The 21,013-nt window shown below is 41.2% G+C and overlaps 1 protein-coding gene across 3 annotated transcripts in view; it reads right to left on the bottom strand.

Moving 5' to 3' along the window:
* Positions 1-21,013, bottom strand: part of rps6kc1 (ribosomal protein S6 kinase polypeptide 1) — a 195,065-nt gene that overhangs the window by 127,050 nt on the left and 47,002 nt on the right. For all 3 annotated transcript variants that reach the window (XM_068045018.1, XM_068045016.1, XM_068045017.1), the window contains 2 exons: positions 11,887-11,980; positions 8,909-8,968 (listed from right to left, as the gene is read on the bottom strand). In XM_068045018.1, coding sequence (XP_067901119.1) covers positions 8,909-8,968; positions 11,887-11,980 — 154 coding nt within the window. The remainder of the gene's footprint in view (positions 1-8,908; positions 8,969-11,886; positions 11,981-21,013) is intronic.

The following is a 21,013-nucleotide window of genomic DNA, read 5'->3' as shown; positions in this document are numbered from 1 at the left end:
CCTGACTGGCTCATTCAGTAACATTCTGCGCTATCCTCAAAGTTTAATTGCCTCATTAAATTCAAAGTCATTTTCGGCACAGACACGATGGGCCTGTGCTGTATAATTCTGTTTATATATTTCATGTGGTTTACATGTATTTTGAAAATTAAGTAATTACTGTGTAAAAAAGTCACATTACAAAGGTTGTCATTTCATTACAAACACCACAAACTCTACATAGATTCAAAAGTTCATCAGTCATAATGTTATTGCTGCCAACCATGCTGAGGATTTTTTTTTTTTAATTTGGCAAATGGAAAGTTATGCAAGAGGACTTTGTTTTAAGACCAGTCACTCCCTTTCACTGAAAAATTAAATGCACTCACTATATGTTTCATGGGCCTTAGGAATATTCAGTACTTGTCCTCTAATTCAACGCCCGCAAAAGAAAATTAGGGTTGGAAATAAAAATGGTCACTTGTTAGCAAAATACAACTGAATGTAGCCTTAGGGTGCAGGTTTGTGGATCTAAGTCATACTACTGACTGCACTTCACTTTGAGCTCAACTCAAAGAAACTCTGCTCATGCATGCTTGGTCATCATATTATGTATTAAAACTGATGAGCAAGTCACAACATTCCAGCTCAAACCACATTAAAAATTGCTATATTAGGGAATACATCAAACTCTACCTGCAGCATCCAGCTGCACCTATAGTGGGTGTTGTAAAACGTCTTCACAATGTTAAAGGTCCTCGCACAATAATAGGAGTTCAAAAAGAAGTACTGGTACAATATGGTGGCCTTTTGAGTAAGCTTACATTCACACACACACACACAGAGCAACAGTGTCCCTGTGCACCACAATTCTGCCTTTTATACATGTATATCAACATAACCATATTATTCTAGTCTTTTCAGAAGTCATGCAAGAGGATTTTGTTTGAAGACCAGTAGCCCTCTTTTACTGAAAAATTAAATGCATTCATTGTATGTTTCGTTTGCCTTAGGAATATTCAGCACCTGTCCTCTAATTCAAGGCCAGTAACAGAGGGTGGCAATAAAAATCATTATTGTAATTGGATCCATATCTGTACGTCAGCAACACACAAACACATGTTGAGCACTACTGAGACCCCTCCCCAAATGCTGCAACTCACCCCCTCCACTAAGGGTTTCTCCTGCACTCCTCCCTCAAATTTAGCTAATATTATCCTCATCTGCGGAATCCCCCGCCTCACCTTCAGTGCCTCTTCCTTGCAATGGGTGTTCTCACCTTTTAACCACTCATCTCTTTACTCCCACAGTTCACTGTAACTAACCTTTTCCATCGCTTGCACTCTCAGCTCACTCAAGAGTCTCCTTCCCTTTGCCCACTGGAAAAAATGAACCACCCATCTATGGGATACTAATCAATCCTTAAGTTTAATTTGCCTGTATGCAGCAGAAAATGATGTGGTCCAATGGAGGTCAGCAATTTTTAGGACAATCAGCGAGAGAGACTTGCCTTGTGCACTAGCGGCGTTGCACCACCGCTCCTGTTACTGGACTAAAGATTTAACAATGTTGTTCAATGAAATGGAAGAGAGTAGAGAAGCTGGGATTGTTCTTCTTAGAGCAGAGAAGGTTAGGGGAGATTTAATAGAGGTGTCCAAAATTATGAAGGATTCTGATAGAAAAAATAAAGAAAAACTGTTTTCATTAGCAGGATGGTTGGTAACCAGATGACACAGCTGTAATGTAATTGGCAAAAGAACCAGAGAAGAGATGAGAATTTTTTTTTTTTTAAACGCAACAAGTTGTTATGATCTGAAATACAGGGCTGTATTTTACAGACCTCCTGTCGGCAGGTTTCGTGGCCGAGGGGGAGGTGGGGCTGGAAAGTGCCTCTGGGAGGGGGCCGTCACGCACCCCGACACCAGGAGGGCCCGGCCCGTTATTACCGGCGGCAGTGAGGCCCCGTGGCCTACCCCCACCACTGTTCGACAATGGGACCGCAATTTAAATATTTATATAAATTAAAATATATGAATTAATTAATCTCACATCACCTCCTGATGTACCGCCGTGATCTTGAGCCCGGCAGCCGGCACTCACGTGCCTTCAGATTCCTGTCCGGGGAAATGAGATGGAACACTTGTGAGGAGGTGGGGGAGATAAGTTTATCAATGCAGGAAGGGGGGGGGGGGCGGGGGGAGAAAACGGTGTCAATTCAGCATCATGGGTGTGGGGATGTTGGGAAGGGCTGTAGTTGAAAACATGTGCAGTTTGGAGGGGGGTGGGTGGGGGAGGTCAGATGTTAAAGGTAAGTGTTTTGGGGAGGGAAAATAATTAATTTAATTGTTATGGGGGTGTGGGAGAGGGGCAAAAGAGATGTATTTATTTATTGTAATTCCATTTCCCGGTAGGGCTTACAGCCCTTTAAAAACGGCGTCAGTGCCTGCACGCAGGCAGCTGACGCCAATGCCAAGACAGACAGCCCACCCCCTTCACATGATCAGGGGTTATGGCGGCCCGCCCTGGCTATTTAAATGAGCCGCCACATGGAAGTCGCCGCCGTTTTTTTCGCCCACCACGAAATGATACCGGAAGTAGTGCATGGCTACACGACCCGAACCAGATGGGACCCGATGACATGTTTCCGGTTCGGGTTGTTCTTCCAGGTCCTGCATTCGGGCTCAAGTTGGGTTGGGCCAGATCGGACACACTCCGGTACGTGGCTCCAATGTTAATGTACTTTTTGGACTTGAAAGGTAGTTTAATTAGTTTTTTTTTAAAGCTTGTGCGGATAAGCAACAAAGTGAAAAATGGAAGTTAGGTTAACTGATGGTCAGGTCGGGTTGGGCGCGGGAAAAAATGAAAGGATTCGGGCTGGATGTGGTTCTGTCGGGCTCAGGTCTGGTTTCATTTGCAGCCCCGAGCCAGCCTTTAACTGGAAGCAGATTCAATAGCATTTTTTAAAAGAAAATTGGATATATGCTTGAAGAAGAAAAAAAAGTTTTACAGGGCTGTGGGGAAAATGCAGGGACTGGGACCAATTGGACAGCTCTTTCAAAGAGCCAGCATAAGCATGATAGCCAAATGGCCTCCTTTGGTGCTGTATGATTTTATGAAAGACACCTCGGTTTAAAGCTAAGCTCTTTGGAACAATCACATATACTTTTTCTGAGGCTCTGTGTTACTCTGAAGTTGCTGTTCCATTGGTATGATTAACGAAGGCTATTTTTTTTTTAAAGGTACATGTAATCATACATTCTGTTAGGTCAGCATAGTCTTGGGCTTAAAAGTCTACTTCCTACAAGATTCCCTGCATTGTAAGCACCAAGTTTCTGGTGAGTCAGGGCCATGAAGAAATCCACTAAAAACAAGGTTCTTTCCCGTTGTGACACAGAAAAGAGTTGCCCTCAAACACTTCCCAACAGCTAGTTACGAAGGCATGAGAAGATTAGTTCCCTGCACACCTCACCTGAGGATGATAAGTGGGATAAAGAATGGGGCGGGAAGGAGAAGTTGGAGGAGAGAATAATTACGGAAAAATGAGGGAGCACTAAAATAAAAAAGGACCTCAAAATCTAACAATATTAAATATATCGCATTAAGGATAGTCAGTAAATGATTTAAGCTCAGCTCAAATTTATGCAGACTAATTGGTCATCAGTTACTCAAATCATGCTCAGTCCATCAATATGGAAACACGCTGCTCTCTCAATTAGATGGACTATAATTATGAGTCAAGGTCTTCTGCTCCATATGCTCATTAATAGTATACAGAGAAGATGCTTGCACAGTATTCTCAAGCACATTGATGCAACAGTAAGCAGCAGAATACTCTGACATTTAGCAGTAAAACAGCAGTGCTTTTTTAAAAATTATTTACTTGATGTTGAGAGCACGAGTTACAATATTCTGGCAAACAGGAAGGGAAGAATGGCTAAGAGTTACAGCTGGATGTATACTCATTTGAAGAGATGCACAATTAATTTGGTCCTGCTGTACTTACTGCACGGGTTAAGATAAATAAACACTGATGTTTCCTGAATTAGAAACTGTTTTGACACATCTGGAAAAGCCAGATGCACACATCACACAGTCATTAGCCAGAGAAAAGGACTGAACAAGGTGACTTTAAAGCAATTGCCATTCCAGATATGAGAGCTGAGCATGGCATTTCTGTTCTACAAATGATTCCTGAAACTACACTGAAATGTCTTTGTCCCTGACCCTAATGTGCAGTTGTTTAGTTTTAAAAAAGCATTCTTCCTGGCCTGCTCTGGCAATAGAATCATACTGAACTAAACTCAAGATCATGTTAAAGGGGTGGCTTTGCCATTTGCAGCTTTTGAGCAGATTTAGTTTTTCTGAATTGCCAGTAACAGTTAGTTCTTTGTTAATTGTGATACTTCACTTTCTTCTTCAGTAGCGCAGAAAATATTCTAAAATTCAATCTTTTCCTTGTGCAGTTTTCTACTTTTAAACTTGTCAGAGTTTTTCCAACATACATAATTACAGAACTACCATTACTGCAATTAGTTCTGTAATATGGTTATTTTCCGTGCTGCTGAATTTCCCCCATTTATATTGTAACTGGATGCCTCAACCAATAACTGCACGGACATTGAAAGATGAATGCACATATATGGTCTGACCAGGATTTTCCTCAATGTCTCTGAAAGGGCGGTGAACTTAAGTATGGCTCTGTTGTCACCAATCACTATTTATATATTTGCCATTGGTAGCACCCAGAGATAAAAGGCAAAATCCCCACTCAGAGGAGTCTTGAATGCCATCTACAGTACTAGTTTTTACTTTTCTGGCTGCTTCCAATAGTGGGTTTGTTGTCAGAGGCAGCATGTAAAGTAAATGGAATAAGAAACAAATTAGTTATGAATACCTAATTTTCACATATTTCCACAAAAATATGCTTCAACGTGTTGCTGCACTTGATAACAAAATGAAGATCACTCAGAAAAAAATGTGTTAATGCACAAAGTCAAGTTATAGCTCCACCATTAATCTTGCCAAATATAAAGGAGCTTGGGGACTTCTTGATCTCTTAGGTTTGTGATTACTCTCATGGCTGAATGAGCCACTAGCACCATCTCAATTCTCCAAAGGAATTCCTTCAGTCTGTCTTCGATTTGGCCCAAAGTACTAAGACCACCTTTATCATAGTCATCAATAACAACCTTTGCAATTGTGAACATGACTTGCTATCCTCCCTGAGCTCTCTGCAGCATTTAACTGTCAACCATTCCACCAATGTGGTCATCAACAGCCCTCAGGTAATCATACTTCTACTTGTCCCAATGCATGCAGAAATACTTTTTCTTCTACCCCTAAAGATCACCTTCCAAATACCCCGAGGGTTTCATCCTTGGTCCTCTCCTTTCCCTTGCTTATATATTGCCCCTCAGCAACATTATCTATAGAATGAGGTCAGTTCCCATTTATTTCCACTGATGACACCCATCTCTACACCTCACCACTACCAGCACCTTCAATTCTAGAACTGTTTCAATTTTGGATTTTCCAATTTATAAGCATTGGATGAGTCAAAATTTCTTCCAATTTAAGCATTGTGAAGATAAAACCACCATTTTCTACATTACCACAGTGACTATACTTCAAATGTACTTCAATAGCAATAAAGAGGTTTAAGACATCTCGTGGTTGTGAAAGGTGTTTTAAACAGAATGTCATGCATTTATATATCACTTCCTGTCAAAATCCTGACTTCATTCCCCTCATACTGAACCAAATGGTGAGTAACTTCGTTATCCAGCTTGATCTCGAGCTAAATTCCAAACCTCAAACAATCCATAACAAGGGGCATTCACTTCCACCTCCATAATATCACTTGCCTCTGCCCTTACCTTATCCCTTTCATCATAGAAATCCTTATGCATGCTTTTGTTACCTCCAGACTCTAGTTCTTCACTGGCCTCCCAAGATTCATCCTTCAAACTTCAACTTTTTTAAAAACCTCTGCTGACCCGATCCTAACCTACATCAGGACCCGCTTGCCCAGACCCTTGTCCTCCCTGACTTCAACTGGCTCCTTGCCCCCCATTGCAATTAATTCAAAATCATTGCCTTCCTTTAGAAATCCCTCCATGTCCTTGAGCCACCATATCTAATTGTAGCCTCCCACACCCATTGTGGTCTTGCTCTTTGTAAATCTCTCTCTAAATCTTTCTGCCTAACTATTGATCTTGCCCCCACCTTAAAACCCCTCCTCAAAACCATGTTCTCAATCATCTCACTAAAGCCTTTTACTACTGTTGCCGCTGTTACGGTTTCCTCCTGAACATATCTAATTGCTTATTTTCCTTCCAAGCTCCAAAACTAATGCTCCAGATTTTTGGATATGCCTTGTAATCATACTTGTAAATGAGTCATCATCAGTCCTTGCTTAAGTACTTTTTATACTTTCATATTATTTTAGCGCCAGATCTAATTTAATATGGTGTTATTGCTAGAATAGTGAGTTCAGAGCAGGCTTGGTTTGTGGAACTGCCAGCAAGTCCATTAATATAAAATTTATAAGTCAGTAAGAGCAAATGGAAACAACATTACTAACCATGGCACTGCACTCTTTCAAAAGCTAAAAATTACACGGTCATTTTTACGTAATATTATACAGAACACAAAGTTAAAAAATGTTTAATCTCTCCCAAGTTGTTCTTCCAGCAGTTCAGCAACATAACAGTTAAAATACATATGCTTTAACAATATTTAAAATATTTTAAAAAATGAAATACGCCTTATCCTTTCAGGTAATGCCTCATTTTTCTGCCTTGTCCTATCTTTAACCAAATTACATTTTAGGAATTCCAGATGGCTCTTTATGATGCTCATATAACAAAACTGATGACTTGGAGAAGCAACCAAACACCATTAACATTCGCAGGGTGAATGGTTGTGATGGACAGTTTGCTTGTTAAATGCACAATAATTAGGGTTTTATTTCATCACTTTCATTTTTCAACACTGCAATCAAATGGGTATAACTAGGTTTTAATCATTATTATGTCAATTATGTGACAATGTCATTAACCATCTAGATTGGTCCAGATTAGCAGAAAGGACAGCAAGAAAATATAACCATTACAATGATTCAGATTTATGTTACAGATATCACAAACCAATAAAAGGCCCATAGGAAGAGAAGAACATTCCAATATCATACTGTACACTTCAGGGTAATGGGAAAAGCAGGATCTAAAACAATGTTTCCTAGATAGTGGTTGTTTATTATGTCCCTGCCACCACGGGCAAATGCTACCAATTAGACAAACATACGTGTATTACACAGATATACTTGCTAATGCCCTTTTCTAATAATCTTCCATATCTCCACTGACAAATCTCAGTAACCTTTTCATTGCACAATGCCTGCTACTAATAACAGTTTCAGATTCACGAAGACAAGAAAACAACTCAAGAGTTATAAATATAAGCTGGATTTTTTTTTAAACTCTGTTGCATACAAGTGACAACCAAAAAAAAGGCAATTTGGTTCCTTAGTCACATCCAGGCTAGACAGCTACAACACTCTCCCAAGTTTCACTCTACTTCTCCAATCTGTCACCTCCATGCTACCCAGTACCAAGTCCTATTTCTCTCTCATTCTTATCTTCCAATTTCCACTGGCTCCCCACCCATAATGCACAGACTTCAAAGTCCACAATTACAAACTTCCCATGCCATTCTCCCACCATGTCCATGAAACCTTCCAAATCTATAATCTCAGCTTGCATTCTCCATTCTCCCAGCGACATCAATTCTCTCCATCATAGTTGGCAGAACCTTCAGCCATCACATTTTAACACTCTGTAATTCTCTTCTCAAAACCCTTCAGTTTGCTAAATCTTACTTTACCTTCAAAGACTTGGTCAAAAACTACCTTGTCAACTTTTCCTTCAGCCATCTCCCCCAGCTCCTCTCCTAACTCTTGCTTAATGTTCATTTGCAAACCTTCCCGACCATAAAGCACTTTGAGACGATTTGCCACATTAAAAGGTGCTATATATGTTGCTGTTGAACAGCTTCATCCTTCCATAATTCTCCTACTGAAGGCTTCCATATAAGAGAAATATTTTTAAAATGGTGTACACACAATGTTTAACTGTGATAAGCAAGTACTGAGATACAAGTTCTTTTGTTGGAAGAGGTTCCTCTTTCAATTAGAAAGATACAAGTGTGAAGGACGTTTGGAGTAGGATTTGGTCTTCAGAGTTTGTGCTTTGACTGTATACGACAGATCTCAGTTTGGCACCTGAGCACACAAAAGCCAAGCACAGAGATCCACTCCAAGAGGGCGCCTCACAACACTCTCAAGTTCATTCTGGCCACTGTTGAAATCCAGTACAGTATAAAATCAACATTTCAAGAGACCTCCGGTGGCCTTTTAAAACTTTGAATAGAATGTTTTTAATATTAGAACAATGCCACCTTTCTGCTTTAAGAATATACAGCCAAGGAAGCAGAGCTCTGCACATGTGCTACAACATACAAACACAGAACTCCGTTGTCACTGCACCTAGATGCTGACCAGCCAAAGGCGATTCTCCACTAAGGATCTGCTAATTACAAATGACTGCCAATGGTTACAATCAGGTCACTAACTCAAGTATAACTACAAGCCAAATTAGAACTCTAGGAGACTACTTCCTGTCTCTAGTCATGCTGTTTTTTAAAAAAAATTCAGCAGATCTCCCATGGAGTTGTTCTTATGAAATCAGTGGGTACAGTTTTATAGGGATAGGAGCATTATACCACATAACATACAATATGTTATTCTGCTTTATGTAATTTCCTAAAGTCGCAAGGTCTAATTGATGTGTTGTCACATTCTGAGATCAATTAACGGATATTGCAGATTGGCAGCTTGTCAGAAAAAGGAAAGCAATTTCTAGCATCTTACCTCCACATTCTGATTGACTACTGATAGTGACATCATCAATGCTAGTCACATCTCTTCGAGCTGGAAGGAATACAAAACGAGGCAGTCAGTTTTCTTAACTACAAATCTTACTGACCATGAAATTCAATATAAAGACTATTAGTAGATAAATATTTCATGATTTCTTCTCATTTCCCTCTCCTTTTTTAAGGAAGGTCTTTTCATGCCACCTTCTGCACTCCTACAATGGGTAAATAACCTGCCTGTTCTCAGGCCTCTGCTACTCTCGAACCAGTCACCTTATTACCACATGAGACTTCCATGATCCTCCAAACATGATCAAGAGATTTCAACTGTGTGATAAGACAAACAAATCTCAAACACAATTCCACAACTCTTCAGTTCAAGGCTTTAATAAACCAGCAGTCTACAATGGTGGGCTGCTGGTGATTTACTGTCATTATCACCAAAGCCTCTGCAGTCCAATCTTAAGGAAATTAGGGACCTCTGCCACTCCAAAGTATTGGCGAGCAAATGTTCATTATATGAAAAGCATCTTGAGCTGAGTAATGATATCTAGTAGGAAAGACATCCTGTTATTCTTTTTCCTGGTTTTTCTCCCCTTCACAAGCCAATTGGGACCTTGCATCTTCCAATTGGGCAAGTGATATGGACCAGATTAGAAAGTAGCAGCAATAAAGCAAGAGCAGTAGGTTAAATACAGGATCCATATTTTGTTCACTGTGCTAAAATCTCTCTGGAACTGGACTCACTCAGAAGCAAAGTCCAGATATTAAACTAAACATAAAGCTATTGATAGCATTTTTTTAAAGCCTGAAATTTGATGTGGACCATTTATTATGTGAAGGTGTACCCAGCATTACAGTTTGGGTAGGGTGGCAAGAGGAGAGAAAATTAACCAGCAACAGACAGTAAATCTTTTATGCAAAATGGTTTGAAGTAAAACTGGAAGGCTAGCTTTAGTTTGGTTGGTTTCCACATTTCTAGTACTTATTTGCACAGATAATCATGCCTATTGTCAGGGAAGCCTATTGTCAGTAACCGCCTTGCTATGGGAAAACACTATATGGGTCGGGCAAGGTATTCCTCCTCTCTCCAACACACTCAAGGAAGGAGAAAAAAAAACTGGTGGGATAATTAACACTGGCTCACTCTCAAGTGTGCCTGACTGTTCAGTTTAAATTAACATTGTTGAAGGTCTTTTAACAGATTGCTCAGCCACCTTGCTACTGTGTAAATGGACTTGAAAAAGCCAGGTTCGTAATCCCACATAAAATAATTATATTATTCTACAAATTTTATTTACTGTTCCCAAAACAGAAGAACAGTTTTCCAGTTCCCTAGAGCTCCACAAGAACACGGAAAATATAACATTCACATAGGGATGAAGGGCATAGAGGATATCAGGTTGTAATGCTTCGTCCACTGCACTGAGAGGACTGAAGGGTATGAGTGCTGAGGGTGTTAAAACTCAAGAAGTTGATGAATGTGTTGTGAATTGTGAATGGATAAGGTTGAATGATAAGCAGAGGAGGTCAATGGAATGAATAAGTAGCAAAGTAGGAGAGAGAATAAACTTCTGGGAAATCGCTGAATTAAAGGAAAAAAAGATTCCGATAAAACAATATAAGACGACATTTAATAGCCATTAAACAAAGACTTGGTGGGAAATCATACAATGGCAACGTCTTTAGAAATGAATAGTACCAAGTCACAAAGACTTTGAAAGTCAAGACAAAGATTCATCAAAGTGTTCAACAGTGGGTTTCCAGAGACACATACATAGGCAACAAGATCCACAATGGAACAGATATGCTGAAAATCACACAAGATCATAGATTAGGCTAGAACTTTCCCAGAGACGCATAAATTGAGTTAAAAGTAGCACCCATCACTTTAAAAAGTACCAAACAAGGGCAATTACATAGAGCTGTGAAGATAAGGAGCAATCATTTATCTTAAGGTTAAAGTTAACACAAGCAAATTTCCAAGAAAACTTTGGGCTAGGAGTAAGAGGCATAGAGGAAATGTACAAGACAGGTTATGGAAGAAGGCATAAAAGCATAATGATGATGGAAGCGATACCATTAGGCCAATTTAGTGGTGTCCAGAGCCCAAAAAGCTTGGCAGGATAAAACTTTGTTTTCATCATTTCAAAACAGCAGAATGGAAAAATGGAGGAAGACCGTTTACCAGGATCAAGATTAGTATTAGAAGAAAAAGGTGAGGCATAAAGGTAAGCTTTACTTTTTAAGAATAGTTTGCAACAGGATAAGTGCAGGCCAGTCATTTTCATTTGAAAATGTTTGTGGATAGCCAGTTTGTTTGCAAACTCCCCCAGCCTATTGCAAAATATTACATGAAGCCTAAATTACTGCTTTGCTTTATTGTAACTTACATCAGGAGGGATAAACATCCCTTGATTCCACATCAAGCCAACCTTTACAGTGCTGCAGCAAAATTCTCTCTCCCTTCCACACGAGGGCAGTAAAGTTCTTTGTCTGTGAATCTAGCTGAAAAGCTACAAAAACAATCACTAGAAATCTACATTTTTGTACAGCAAAGCCTTTTTTTTTAAAGTAAGAGTGTGAATTTGTGAGTTTATTGCAATAATACAGGATGGGATTTTTCCCCATTATTGCATCAGGTGTCAAGGTCAAGAATTCCTAGTTCAGATATATCATAGATTGAAACATTTTGCACAGCTGCAATATGCACCTTAACCCATACTGTACCAATTCAAAAGTTTAATTTCCTTTACTGAATCCTTAAAAGGTCCTTACATATCATCTTTAAAGGAAGTGTTACAGGCTGCTCAAAAATAGGTGCATTTCAGGTGCAAAAGTGATTTTTGAGGAAATGAAGGAAGTTACAACTTTAGATATCAATTATACTTTTTTTTTAAACACAACATAAATCCACCAAGAGTTCTACTTTTTAAACATTCTTGCGTTGTCCTAGCTTTTGCGGGTGCTTACCTTCAGTACTGCCATCTGATAAATTATCAATCAGGGACTCCGCCGAGGGATCCACCGGCCCAATAAGCTCTGATCCATCGTGAACTTCACCATCCTGAAAAGTAAACTTTAAAATGTAATATGGCAAAACAAAAATCCACAACAGACAAAAGATTTTTAGAACATCCAGGAAGTTAATTTAGATCCCTGCATACAATGCTCGCTGATTGGGAGGTCAGGATCTCCATCAGTGCCCTTCCTGAACTGGCTCGAAGGCCAACATATTTTCGGAATGGCGTAAAATCAAAAACCTGTATGGTGGGGAAGCAGTTCTGTGGGCTTGATCGGAAATAATCCTAAATCCTGTAAAAAAAAAAAATTTTTTTTTTTAACTATTTCACAATTATTCACAAATATTGTTAAAAAAGCTCCTCTGCTGAAGGTACTGACACAACCTTGCATTATGTTCACAAGTGCGGCACAGTGGCGCAGTGGTTAGCACCACAGCCTCACAGCTCCAGCGACCCGGGTTCAATTCTGGGTACTGCCTGTGTGGAGTTTGCAAGTTCTCCCTGTGTCTGCGTGGGTTTCCTCCGGGTGCTCCGGTTTCCTCCCACATGCCAAAGACTTGCAGGTTGATAGGTAAATTGGCCATTATAAATTGCCCCTAGTATAGGTAGGTGGTAGGGAAATATAGGGACAGGTGGGAATGTGGGATTAGTGTAGGATTAGTATAAATGGGTGGTTGATGGTCGGCACAGACTCGGTGGGCCGAAGAGCCTGTTTCAGTGCTGTATCACTAAAAAAAAAAAGTGTCCTTCAATACCTTTTTTTCAAACAATGTTAGTAATTGTGAAATAGTTAACTTTTTTTTTTTAAACAGGTTTTAGGATTATCCCCGTTCAAACCCACAAAATTGTTCCCCCCCAATCCCATACAGGTTTTTGATTTTACACCTTTCTGAAGATATGCTGGCCTCCCAGCCAGTTCAGGAACGGCACTGATGGAGACCCTGCCCTTTCAGTCAGGGGCAGTGTATGCAGGGATCTAAAATAACATGGCAAACGTTCACGGCTGACCGTCAACAGAGAGTGCAAGATTTTCCTTGCGGGTTTCTGAACCCTGCCATCAGGTTAGAAGACCGCATTGCATGGGAAACAGTTACTCAATGTGATTTTCTTGGAACGGCCCATCAATGGCCAAAGGGCGGGCTCGCGTGGGCTTTCGAAGCTGGAGGGAACAATCAGAGGCCTTCCAGCTTTAAAGGAGCAGCAGGATGTCATGGCAGGTAAGTGAGAGAGAGGATGCTTCAAAACAGAGGCACCCTCTCTCCAACCTTTTTAAAGTTTAAAGTAAGAATGGTGTTTGCCACCCGAGGAGCTGCTTCCAGATAGCTAAACTGTCTCCCATCTTCGGGAACCTGGAGGCCAACTGGACGCCTTGCCAACCCCATCCCGCCTCCAAAAAAGTGCCACGGACAGGATGGAGCCAGGAAACCAGCAAGCCAGCGGCACTATTTTTCAGTGCTCGCTTGCCTCCATTCCCGGCCACAATGGGGGCTCAAAATCTAGCCCAGAGTGCTGGGAGATCTTCCACCATAAGTCATGAACACCAAGTCCAATTGGGTCTTCAAATAATGACTCATGAGCATGAATCCAGGTAGATTTTACCGCCCCCCACCTCCCTCCTCCAGCAGCATCAGCCTATCCAGGTCGAGATCAGTTAATTCAGAACAGACTGGGGATGAGCCAGGGACACTGTACAACCTGGCCTGTATGGCACATTGCCACAACAAACTTCCAGTTTTCAGCACTGAAGAAGGGTACTTCGCTTAACACATGATGCCGTTTTCTCTCTGACTGATTATTCATTTTCATTTGTCTGCCCATTTGCACAAATAACACAAACCCTTAGTTTCAACTGAAATCGTATAAACTAGTTTAACACTTAAGTCAACTTGGTTCAATTATAGCAATTATTGCTTCTAAAGGTAGAAGATAGGGGCAGGGAGAGTTCAGCCTCACCCCAGGATTTGAAAGCTTAGTCTCAGCTGACACTCCAGTACAATACTGAAGTGCTGTATTATCTTTCAGATGAGATGTTACAAAACAAAGGCCTCATCTGCCTGTTCAGGTAGACACAAGAAATCCTATGGCATTATACAAAGAACAGAGGAGTTTTCACTATAACTTGGGCAACAACAATTCATCATCCAGCACCACCAAAAACATTTTAATGACACATTATCTTATTTGCTGTTTGTGGGATCATGAAGTGCACAAATTGGCTATCTTCACCTACATAGAAACAGTGTCTCTACTTCAAAAGTGATTCATTGGCTGGCGAGCACTTTGAATCATCCTGAAGACGTGGAAAAGTGTCATCTAATTGCTAATACTTCATTTACCTTCCCCAATATAGCCATATCTGTGCCCAGACAATCCATCTAAAATCTTTATCTGCCCTAATGTTGCTGACCCCACCCCCTACCCCCTGCACATGTTTAATGGTCTGCTTAGAAAGTTTAAGGCATAGAAAGAGGCCACTTGGTCCATCATATCTGTGCCGGCTGAAAAACGATCCACCTATTCTAATCCCACCTTCCAGCATTTGGCATGTAGCCCTGCAGATTACGGCACTTGAGGTGCATATCCAGACTCCTTTTGAATGGGTCTGTGCCTCAACTATTCTTTCAGGTAGTGAGTTCCAGGCACCCCCCCCCACCCCACCCACCCTCTGGGTGAAAAAGTTTTTCCTCGTCTCTCTTCAAATTTTTCTACCAATCACTTTAAATCTATGCCCCCTTGTCACTGACCTCTCTGCTAAGGTGAATAGGCCCTTTACCTCCACTCTATCCAGGCGCCTCAATATTTTGTACATTTCAGTCAGATCTCCCCTCAGCCTTCTCTGTTCCAAGGAGAACAACTCCAGCCTCTCCAATCTTTCCTCATAGCTGCACTTTTCCAGTCCTGGCAACATCCTCGTAAATCTCCTTTTATCCTCTCTCGTGCAATTATATCCTTTCTGCATTGAGGTGACCAGAACTGCACACGAGTACTCAAGTTATGGCCCAACCAATGAGTTATATAGTTTCAGTATAACCTCCCTGCTCTTATATTCTATACCTCAGCTAATAAAGGAAAGGATTCCATATGCCTTCTTAACCACCTTATTGACCTGTCCTGCTACCTTCAGGGATCTGTGGAAATTCACTCTATGGTCCCTCACTTCCTCTAGACCTCTCAGTATTTTCCCATTTATTGCAAATTCCTTTGCCTTGTTTGACCTCCCCAAATGCATCACCTCACACTTCTCCAGGTTGAATTTCACTTGCCAATCTTCTGCCCATCTGACCAGACCATCAATATCTTCCTGAAGCCTTCAACTATCCTCCTCACTATCTACCATACAGCCAATCTTTGTGTCATCTGCAAACTTCTTCATCATGTCCCCTACATTTACATCCAAATCATTAATATATACCACAAAATTAGGGGACCCAGAAGTGAGCCCTGTGGAATGCCACTGGAAACAGCCATCCAGTCGCTAAAAAACCCATCAACAATTACCCTGTTTCCTGCCACTGAGCCAATTTTGTATCCACCTTGCTGCATTTCCCTGGATCCCATGGGATTTTATTTTTTTCAGCAGTCTGCCATGTGGGAGCTTGTCAAAAGCCTTGCTAAAATCCACGTATACCACATCAACCGCACTACCCTCATCTATCTTCCTTGTTACTTCTCCAAAACATTCAATCAAGTTGGTCAGACAAGATCTTTCCATTAAAAAATCCACGCTGATTATCCTTGAATAACCTGTGCCTTTCTAAGTGACAATTTATCATGCCTCTCAGAATAGATTCCAATAATTTACCCACTACTGAGGTTAGACTGACTGGCCTGTAACTATTCGGTCTATCCTTCGTTCCCTTTTTAAACAGAGGTAAAACGTTTGCAGTTCTCCAATCCTCCGGCACCACACCTGTATCTAGTGAGGATTGGAAAATGATGGTCAGACCCTCTGCTATTTCCTCTCTTGCTTCTTTTAACAGCATAGGGTACATTGCATCTGGCCCGGGTGATTTATCAACTTTCAAGGATGCTAATCCCATTAATACTTCCTCTCTCCCTATGTTTATCACATCCAATACTTCACACTCCTCCTCCTTAACTACAGTATCTGCATCATCCCCCTCTTTTGTGAAGACAGACACAAAGTATTCATTAAGAACCATACCAACATCTTCTGCTCCTACACATAGGTTACCTTTTTGGTCTTTTATGGGCCCTACTCTCTCATTAGTTATCCTCTTACTCTCAATGTATTGATAAAACATCTTTGGGTTCACCTTGATTTTGTTTTCCAATATTCTTTCATGCCCTCTCTTTGCTTTCCTAATTTCCTTTTTGATTTCACCCCTCCACTTTCTATACTCCTCTCGGCTTTCTGTAGTATTGAGTTCTCGGTGTCGGACATAAGCTTTCCTTTTCTGCCTTATCTTACCCTGTAGGCTCCTTGACATCCATGGGGCTCTAGATTTGGCCACCTCACCCTTTTTCTTTGTGGGAACATGTATACTCTGAACCCCTTGAATGTCTCCCACTGTTGACACCAATTTACCTTCAAGTAGCCATTTCCAGTCCACTTTCACTAAATCACTCCTCAGTTTAGTAAAATTGGCCTTGCCCCAATTGAGAACTCTAATTCCTGTTCTATCTCTGTCCTTTTCCATAGTTATGTTAAAACTGACTGAATTATGATCACTACCACCAAAATGCTCTCCCACTGCCACCCCTTCCATCTGCCCATCTTCATTTCCTAAAACTAAGTCTAAAACTGCACCCTCTCTTGTTGGACTTGCTACATACTGGGCAAAAAAGTTCTCCTGGTTGCACCTCAAGAATTCTGGTCCCTCGATTCCTTTCACACTAAAACTATCCGAGTTAATATTGGGGTAGCTAAAATCCCCTACTATTACTGCCCTATTGTTCTTGGAGTACTGTGAGATTTGCCTACATATCTGGTCTTCTATCTCCCTCTGACAGTTTGGGGATCTGTAGTACACTCCCAGCAGTGTGATTGCCCCTTTTTTATTCCTTAGCTCAATCCATATGGCCTCATTTGATGAATCTTCCAACACATCGTCCCTCCTCACAGTTGTAATAGTTTCCTTGACCAAAATTGCCACTCCCCCTCTTTTCTTATCCCTCTCCCTATTGTCTGAAAACCTTGTAACCAGGAACGTCGAGCTGCCATTCCTGTCCCTCCTTAAGTTATGTTTCCGTAATAGCTATAACATACTGCCACGTGTCTATCTGTGCCCTCAGCTCATCTATTCTCCTTGCATTGAAAATAGATACCCTTGAGCACTGCCAAACCCTTTTTTTCTTATTTCCTAACCTTTGTTTCCTCTGTCTTCCAAACTCATCCATTAAATTTCTGCCTTCCTTTTTCATTTCTGATTTTGCCCCAACTGACTCTACCCTCAGATCCCCATCCCCCTGCTAAATTAGTTTAAACCCTCCCCATTGTGCTTATGTGGCACAATCCTTCTGAGAAATTTCTTTATTCAGAAGGTTGTGAATCTTTGGAATTCTCTACTAGAGAGGGCTGTGGAAGCTCAGTCTTGAGTATGTTTAAAGCAGATATTGACAGATTTCTAAATACCAATGACATAAAGGGATACGGGGATAGTGTGGGAAAAAGGTATTGAAGTGGATGATCAGCCATGATCATACTGAATGGCGGAACAGGCTCAATGGATTGAATGGCCTACTCCTGCTCCTATGTTCTGCCACCTCTTCTTCCTTCTTTCTCCAGAATTCTCTCTTTGTCTTCACTTCCCCCACCCCACATAAAGAAAGAACTTGCATTTATATAGCATCTTTCATGACCTCAATGTCCCAAAGCAGTCAACGAAGAAAGAAACAGAGTTAACTGGCCGAGATTTTGTCTCGGCGGCGAGGATCTCGACCACTGGCAAAAGTGCCAGGGAGAGATCTGTGTCGCCTCATCTGGAGAAGGCCCACAAAATTAAGTGACAATTAGGCACTTAAGTAAATAGCAGCAGGCTTTCCCTGGCATCAAGGACCCCAGGAACAGAAGTCCCACCTGCTGAGAGCTGTTGGCCAATCAGAGGCTGGCAGCTCTTTAAGTGAGCAGTGCCACCATGGTGGCTGCTGCCGGTAAAGCAATTACCTTGAGGCTCTGGAACCAAGCCACAGGTAAAGTCACAGAGGGAGGGGTTTCGCGGGGGAGAGGATGTAGGGGGATCGGCAGCAAGGGCAGTGGGGGGATCTCAGCAGGCACCCTCCATTCCCGATGCTGGGTCCCTCTTAACAAGGGACCTCCCCCACATCCATCCATCCGCACCCCCCCCCCCCACAGAGCCGGCAAGCAACCCGCACAGGTTTGCTTGGTGTGCTCCCCATGCGGTGACAGGCCGACCAGTTGTTGGGCTAATTCTGGCGGTGGCAGATTGCCCATTTAAGGGCCTCAATTGGCAGCGAGGCGGGAAGGCCATTCACAGGCCTTCCCTCTCCAGATTTAATTTGGGTGGAGACAGAGTCCCCCCCACCACCACAATCCTGCCCGATTATATGCTCTCCCCACCTCCAAACCATAAAATTTCCCCCATCATTTCAGGTCTGTTAGCTTTCATTCGTTTCTCTCTCCTTAGTTGCTGCCCGTTTATTTCCACCATTTTCTGTTTTAAACACCAGGAGAACTCTCCTGCTTGTCTTCAATTAACATCTTGGGGTCTTTTATTTCCAGTTGAGAGGGCAGACAAGACTTTTTAGTTTCATTTAAAAAGAAATCCCCCTAGTGCAGCTGATAGATTGAAACCACTGTAACTTCAGTACCAAGCTGACCTGCAGGGGAAATCCCCAATTATGCTGTGCAGTGACAACGGCATCCTGTCTGCAGTAACTCTCTACCCCAATTTCAGCAACACAAATTGTTTGATCAAATCTTTAAATGTTAATATTTGCAAAGAAAGCATTAATAATGGTAAGAATTTTGGAACTGTTGGCACTATGAAAGAGAAGCTGAGGATCAGAAAAGGAAATCTATCCCTTCCCTCTGGAGAGCAACTTGTAGATGGAGCTGGATTCCCACATAAATGGGAATGTCCACTGTATTGGAGAACTGTGAAAAACATTACTCCCATCCTCCTTCCTCCAGCATAGATTGACTATTACTCTGTATTAGAACACCATTCAGAAAATATCACTAAACTTTAATGCCTGTAATAACTTTCCTAGTCACCTGGTGGCACCCAAGTATTTTCCATCAACCAGGCAGAGATGATAGAAGCACAGCAATTGGCTTATAAGTTATGAGTTATTCACCAACAAGATCAATCAACTATATGAAAACACAAGAGTTTCTCAGTATATATTCTTACATATGGCAAGATAGTTCAATTGCCAGCATATGAAGAAGTTAAATTGTCATCTTGAGATACAATGCAGGCAATTTTGACTTTCGTCACTTTAACGATAGTGTAAAACAGGCAACAGGGAATCGGCAGCCTGTTTCACATCACTTCCCATTTTCATTTTCACTGAATTCCATTGAAGTCAACATAAATGGAAATTAGGGCATGTAAAATGCGTTGCTAATTAGCTCATGCCGATTTTACACAATTGCCGTCAAAATTACCCCCATTAGTCATTCATGTATGTGTTAATACAACTCTTTCATTTTATCAGGCTAAGGAGCTGTCAACCATATTCCAATGTCAAAACTCATTCCAAATAAAAACAAATGCATTCATTTATAAGGAAGAAAGTCAGTCAATCTAACAAGAACAAAGAAGTTAAATGTTAAAAATAGTTACATCTGTTGTATTTTTAAACAGTAGTTAGCCATAGTGAGACTTTGTCCTGCCCTCCACTCAGAATATGATGTACAGTTCTCACAATGTCAGTTAGCAAGTAACTTACAATGAGGCTATCAACTTGCACAGCACACTTGTAAAAACCACCTCATTACTCTCACAATCTAAAATTTATTACCTTTACAGATGTTTGCCAAAATAACTCCCTCGATTTCTGTGGCATTATACAAAGAAGTATGATGGAGAGACAAAGATGCAGCAATCTGGTGCCTCAAGAAATTTTAGCAATTAGCTAGATGTAGCTAAAAGGAATGTTACAAAGGTGTTAGTCTTAGCTCAGCCAAAGACATAAACACATAGTCTAGGCTGATTTCAATGCAGTGCTGAGGGATTGTCACACTGTTGATATTAAACGGAGGCCCTGTCGGACTTCTTTGGTACAAAGGATTCCATTCATTATCCAAAGAAGAGCAGGGGAGTTCCCCCAGTGTCAGTACAAGGGTCACTATTGGGATTACTAAGACCTAATTGCTGGGTGATTCCTGGTGAACTTCGTTAAACTAAGGCTCCATCTGCCCTCGCAGGTGGATGCAAAAGATTCCACGACACTATCTGAAGACGAGAAGGGGAACTCTTTCAGTACCTTGGCTGACATTTATCCCTCAAACACCACTGCCAAAAACAGATCATCTGGTTATTTATTATACTGATGTTTGTGGGATCATGCTATATACAAAATGGCTGTCACATTTTTTCCCCCATTACAAGAGCGATTACAGCTCACCTGTGAAACTGTGCGAGGTAGTGAAAGACGCTATGTAAATAAAAGTTCTTTCTTTACAATGGACAGCTTCATGATGTACGTGAATTCAGATTTGGATTTTTTTTAAATTCACCACCCCCTTTCTTCCGTCCACCCCCCCTGCCCCCCCAAAAGACAAAATAAAGTTTATCAGGAATCATCTAGCAATTGATACTTAGCACTGATGTCCTCTCTTCATCAACAAGTAGCTAGACTGGAATAGTCATGGTCAGCAACTTTTTGAATGGAGCTGTTAAAATAGAGGGCCATCAGAACTTTAAAATAATTGTTTTTGAAAAATGCAGGCAACAATGTGAAGGTTGCATTTATTGCTCATCTCTAGTTGCCGAGAGGGCAATACTGGGCCTACTTCTTGAACCACTACTGTCCTTGTGATTTGAAGGGGAATTTGGAGATAATCATATTCTCATAACATTTCTGCTCTTGCTTTTCTCAGTGGTTCAGGGAGGAAGTAAGTCTTGAAGTAACCTCAGTGAATTGCA

This window comes from Heterodontus francisci, chromosome 13, assembly GCF_036365525.1.
Source record: "Heterodontus francisci isolate sHetFra1 chromosome 13, sHetFra1.hap1, whole genome shotgun sequence".
Taxonomy (NCBI): domain Eukaryota; kingdom Metazoa; phylum Chordata; class Chondrichthyes; order Heterodontiformes; family Heterodontidae; genus Heterodontus; species Heterodontus francisci.
Note: the sequence above shows the minus strand (reverse complement) of the source record. Positions and strands in the feature narration are given on the sequence as shown.